Here is a 6,027-nt window from a genome sequence, read left to right as displayed (position 1 = left end):
TTACAAGCATAATGGACAAAGGATAATAGAATGACAACAAGGAATAGATAATCCAGTCATCACCAGGAAAACCTGATATTGGCAATATTGAAGGGGAAGGAAATCTTCCCCCCTTTTCTTCACTGGATAGTCATCCCAAGGTCATACTAGCTTAGCTTACCCCACTATGACCGCATTGCAAGGACTGTGCAGCTTCCTAGCCAAGGGACACCCCAATATTTGCAGATGTACCTCAGGAACACTCCAGACCACGCAGGCTTCAGTCAGAAGCAAGGAAGGCCACCTTCAGAGTGAACCAAGGAGTAAGTAAAGTTGGAGGGTATTAAAAGGGTCCAGGGGACAATGATCATTGCTCTTAGGTCAGAGTCCATTGATGCCTGAACCAGTGTAAAGGCGAACCAACTCACTACATGGTTGTGGATCATTCAGTGTGTTTTCCCATTGGATTGGTAATTATACTAAGGCTATGGAGGGTTCTTTCCCTTATTTTTTTTTGGGGGGGGGAGGACATTTCTCTTACAGGAAGCCTTATACACTGTTGATGGAATGTGGTTGTTGAGAACAGCTTCATCTTCTTTCAATAATTCCCATTATTTGCATAAATCTTGTACATCTGTCTCCCTATTAGATTGTAAGCTTTTTGTGGGTAGGAAATGTATGTTTTACTTCTGCTGTACATTCCGATGAGAATAGTACAGTGTGTTGCATGCAACCGGCACTCAATAAATACCATTACAATTACTACTACAACTCATTCATTCATTCATGCAATCGTATTTATTGAGCGCTCACTGTGTACAGAGCATTATACTAAGCACTTGGAAAATACAAGTTGGCAACATACAGAGAAGGTCCGTACCCAACAACAGTTTCACAGTCTACAAACTACTACTACTACTATTACTGTCACTAACACTATGTTAAGGGCCAGCCCTTAGAGAGGCCTTCTCAATTAGGCCTTCATTCCTCTTCTCCCACTCCTTTCTGCGTCACCCTTGCACTTGTATTTTCTCCCTTTATTCATCCCTCCCTCAGCCCCTTTGCACTTATGTCCATAACTGTTATTTAATTTATTCATTCAGATAATTGTCTGTCTGCCCCTCTAGACTGCAAACTTGCTGTGCGCAGGGAATGTGACTACCAACTTGGTTATGTTGTGCTCTTCCATGTGCTCCGTACAGTGCTCCCCACTCAGTAATTTCTCAATGAATATTATTGATCTATAAGGCCCATGCACACATAAAGGATCCATAAAGGAAAGTTATTTGCTGTTTCCCAGGCTTCCAAAAAGGAGCAAAAAGAAAATGGCAGACACCTGTAAGGATAGAGCATCACCTGGGCTGGACAGGAAGCCAATCCAATGCAAGAGTGGGAATTGGGTCCAGGATCAGGATTAGAGAAAGGATGAAATGGAGGCAAATGAGAAGCTTCTGCTCTTGACTGGGCAGAGCTGAGAGAAAAGGCCTCCCTGAAACTGGATGGGCAGAGAAAACTGTGTTGGATTCCCAAGACTGTGAAAATTGAGTTGAGTTTGGAGCCTTGGGTAGAGAAATATTGCTTTATGGTCCTGGATAATATTTTATGATCCTTTTGGCTGTTGCTCATCTTACTTAGAATTCATACCATTTACATTTTCTCAATGCTCATTGTTGATTAATTCTTTTAGCTAATTTTCAAGCCTATCTTTAGTTCAGGGAAAGTCCTTTATTTAATAAAAGAGGGATATCTTTTTGTCTTGTGTTCTGGTATCTTTATCCTTCTTTAGGGAAGGGGACAGAAAGCTGGTAAGGCTGCTGACTTTTCTACCACAATGCTGGATTAGACAGCTGAATAATAATTGATTCCATGACAGGTTTTAGGGTACATTTTCAAGTTGCTCAGTAGTTACAGTAAATGACTTTCAATTTGGGAATAGTCGTGGCAGGGAATAGCGCATAAAGTAGGGTGTAAGGTTGGGAATGGTGAGTTACTAAAACTGTGGATGTGTTCATTGTGAGAAAATTCTATGGTACAGACTCAAGACTAAGAAAATGCTATCATTGCAAATTTGATATGAGATGGCTGGTCTACCACCTTCCTTCATGAGGGCTTTGTAAACATAGTTTTTTTCATGGAACAAATTCTATTCCATGGAAAGTACTTCACTATTAGCAGTGCCTTCATCTAAAACAAAAGATTAGTTACCTGGTGCCAGTCCCCAATTATATTATTAGCTTCTATTTGCATTATGGGAACCAGCAGGGAATGATCAGATGGACTTTCTTCCAGTTGTTCCCATCAGAATGACTGCTTCTTTGTGAAAATGCTGGATACACTTTCACGGATCTGCTTGGTTCTCACCCCATAGACTATGGGGTTGAGGGCGGGAGGAACAACAATGTACAGGTTGGCCAGGAGGATGTGGATGTAGCCGGGGATTTTGTTGTGTCCAAAGCGATGGGTGAGGATGGAGAAGAGGACCGGGAAGAAGAAGGCCAGAATGACACAGATGTGGGAGATGCAAGTGTTTATGGCTTTGAGTCGTGCGTCCTGGGAGGGGAGTCTGAAGACAGTGTAGAGAATCCTGATGTAGGAGATGGCGATGAGCAGTATATCCAAAAAAACTAGGCAGATGACACATAGACCATAAATGATGTCAAGTTTTATACTTGCACACGCCAATCGGGCAATGCCCATGTGCTCACAATAGGTGTGGGGGATAATTCGGTGGCCGCAGTAGGGCAACCTCAAGAGAAAAAACACCATCGGAAACATCAGAGAAAAATTCCTCAGGACAGCTAACCCTAGGATAACCCTAATGGATTTATTGGTGAGGATGGTGCAGTACTGAAGGGGCTTACAGATGGCTACGTAGCGGTCGTAGCCCATGGCCACGAGCACTGTGCTTTCCATGCCAGATAACATGTGGATGGAGAACATCTGGGTGAGGCAGCACTCAAAGCTGATCTCCCGTAGGTGGAGCCAGAAGATGCCCAGCATCTTGGGGATAGTGGCCGTGGACAAGCCGAGGTCAATGGTGGCCAGCATGGCTAGGAAGTAGAACATGGGCTGGTGGAGGCTCCGCTCGATCTTGATCACAAACAGGATGGTGCAGTTCCCCATGAACGCAATCAGGTACACGGTGCAGAAGGGAAAGCCCATCCAGAAGTGTGCAGCTTCCAGCCCCGGCACCCCCAGCAGGAGGAAGGAAGAGGGATGGTACTGGGTGTTATTGTGATTGCTGTTGGCCATGGGGATTACTGGAAGAGACTCCATCCTCCTTATGTCACTTATCGTGAGTTCTGGAAAGACCTAAAGAAAATATGTTATTGCTTACCTATCCAAGTAGAATCCATTTGTTTTTCTTGGTTTCTCTTTAGGAAAGATGCTACATATATAACTATAACAATAATGATGCTTGGCCGAGAATGAACCAGACAACATCGTCTTTGTCCCATCGCATTAGTACCTCACAGAGATCTCTGCTCTCTTGACCCCATCCATCTTTCTGAGCGCCTGACACCCCACCTCGCCGCCCTCTCCTCTCTACCCAGTCTTGATGATCAGATTACTGCTTTCAACTCTACCCTTTCTACTCAGCTAGACTCACTCGCTCCCCTTTCCCTTTGCCACTCTCGTACCACTAACCCACAGCCCTGGATCACTGCCACTGTCCGCCTCCTTCGCTCTTATGCTCGAGCTGCCTAACGCTGCTGGCGAAAGTCTAAACACCATGCTAACCTCGTTCACTTCATGTTTATCCTTTCCTGCCTTAACTCAGCCCTCTCCTCTGCCAGACAAAACTATTTCTCCTCCCTTATTGACACCCATGCCCATCATCCCCGCCAGCTCTTCCATACATTCAACTCCCTTCTCAGGCCCCGGTTCATCCCGCTCCTCTTTCCCTCACCCCCAACGATCTGGCCTCCTACTTCATTAACAAAATTAAATCCATCAGGTCCAACCTCCCCAAAGTCACTCCCCCTCTTTCTCCAACCCCCCGGCTCTCAACGTTCTCTGCTACTCTCCCATCCTTCCCAGCAGTATCCTCAGAGGCGCTCTCCTCCCTCATCTCACGTGCTACTCCATCCACTTGTGCTTCTGACCCCATTCCCTCTCATCTCATGAAATCTCTCGCTCCATCCCTTCTCCCCTCCTTAACTTCCATCTTCAACCACTCACTCTCCACTGGTTCCTTCCGCTCTGCCTTCAAACATGCCCATATCTCTCCCATCCTAAAAAAAACCCTCTTTTGACCCCACCTCACCTTCTAGATATCGCCCCATATCCCTCCTACCATTCCTTTCCAAACTCTTTGAACGAGTTGTCTACACACGCTGCCTCGAATTCCTCAACACAAACTCTCTCCTCGACCCCCTCCAGTCTGGCTTCCGTCCCCTACATTCCATGGAAACTGCCCTCTCAAAGGTCATCAGTGACCTCCTGCTTGCCAAATCCAACGGCTCCTACTCTATCCTAATCCTCCTCGACCTCTCAGCTGCGTTCGACACTGTGGACCACCCCCTTCTCCTCAACACGCTATCCAACCTTGGCTTCACAGACTCCGTCCTCTCCTGGTTCTCCTCTTATCTCTCCGGTCGTTCTTTCTCAGTCTCTTTTGCAGGCTCCTCCTCCCCCTCCCATCCCCTTACTGTGGGGGTTCCCCAAGGTTCAGTGCTTGGTCCCCTTCTGTTCTCGATCTACACTCACTCCCTTGGTGACTTCATTCACTCCCACGGCTTCAACTATCATCTCTACGCTGATGACACCCAGATCTACATCTCTGCCCCTGCTCTCTCCCCCACTCTCCAGGCTCACATCTCCTCCTGCCTTCAGGACATCTCCATCTGGATGTTTGCCCACCACCTGAAACTCAACACGTCCAAGACTGAACTGCTTGTCTTCCCTCCCAAACCCTGCCTTCTCCCTGACTTTCCCATCTCTGTTGACGGCACTACCATCCTTCCCGTCTCACAAGCCCGCAACCTTGGTGTCATCCTCGATTCCGCTCTCTCATTCACCCCTCACATCCAAGCCGTCACCAAAACCTGCCGGTCTCAGCTCCGCAACATTGCCAAGATCCGCCCTTTCGTCTCCATCCAAACCGCTACTCTGCTTGTTCAAGCTCTCATCCTATCCCATCTGGACTACTGCATCAGCCTTCTCTCTGATCTCCCATCCTCATGTCTCTCCCCACTTCAATCCATACTTCATGCTGCTGCCCGGATTGTCTTTGTCCAGAAACGCTCTGGGCATGTTACTCCCCTCTTCAAAAATCTCTAGTGGCTACCAATCTGTGCATCAGGCAGAAACTCCTCACCCTGGGCTTCAAGGCTCTCCATCACCTCGCCCCCTCCTACCTCACCTCCCTTCTCTCCTTCTACAGCCCACCCCGCACCCTCTGCTCCTCTGCTGCTAATCTCCTCACCGTGCCTCGTTCTCACCTGTCCCGCCATGAACCCTTGGCCCACTTCATCCCCCGGGCCTGGAATGCCCTCCCTCTGCCCATCCGCCAAGCTAGCTCTCTTCCTCCCTTCAAGGTCCTACTGAGAATTCACCTCCTCCAGGAGGCCTTCCCAGACTGAGCCCCCTTCTTCTTCTCCCCCTCCTTCCCCTCTCCATCCCCCCATCTTACCTCCTTCCCTTCCCCACAGCACCTGTATATATGTATATATGCCTGTACATATTTATTACCCTATTTATTTATTTATTTATTTTACTTGTATATCTATTCTATTTATTTTATTTTTTTAGTATGTTAGGTTTTGTTCTCTGTCTCCCCCTTTTAGACTGTGAGCCCACTGTTGGGTAGGGACTGTCTCTATATGTTGCCATCTTGTACTTCCCAAGCGCTTAGTACAGTGCTTTGCACACAGTAAGCGCTCAATAAATACGATTGATTGATTGATTGATTGATTGATTGTGGAATCCCGACTGAATCACTCCATCATGATCCTTGCACTGATCCTGGGCCAGCAGAGCAAATAGGATTTTCTGGTCAATGAATCAATGAGTCAATCAGTCAGTCAATCATCAGTGTTATTAATT

General features: G+C 47.0%; 1 protein-coding gene across 1 annotated transcript; it reads right to left on the bottom strand.

The window, feature by feature from the left end:
- Window positions 1-2,277: 2,277 nt before the first annotated feature.
- On the bottom strand, window positions 2,278-3,231 carry LOC119919459 (olfactory receptor 52E8-like). The gene has a single exon (XM_038739880.1). It carries the CDS (start codon window positions 3,229-3,231, stop codon window positions 2,278-2,280), a length of 954 nt encoding a protein of 317 aa, XP_038595808.1.
- Between the last annotated feature and the right edge of the window lie 2,796 nt (window positions 3,232-6,027).

The sequence above is a fragment of the Tachyglossus aculeatus genome, chromosome 2 (genome assembly GCF_015852505.1).
Source record: "Tachyglossus aculeatus isolate mTacAcu1 chromosome 2, mTacAcu1.pri, whole genome shotgun sequence".
In the NCBI taxonomy this organism is placed as follows: domain Eukaryota; kingdom Metazoa; phylum Chordata; class Mammalia; order Monotremata; family Tachyglossidae; genus Tachyglossus; species Tachyglossus aculeatus.
Note: the sequence above shows the minus strand (reverse complement) of the source record. Positions and strands in the feature narration are given on the sequence as shown.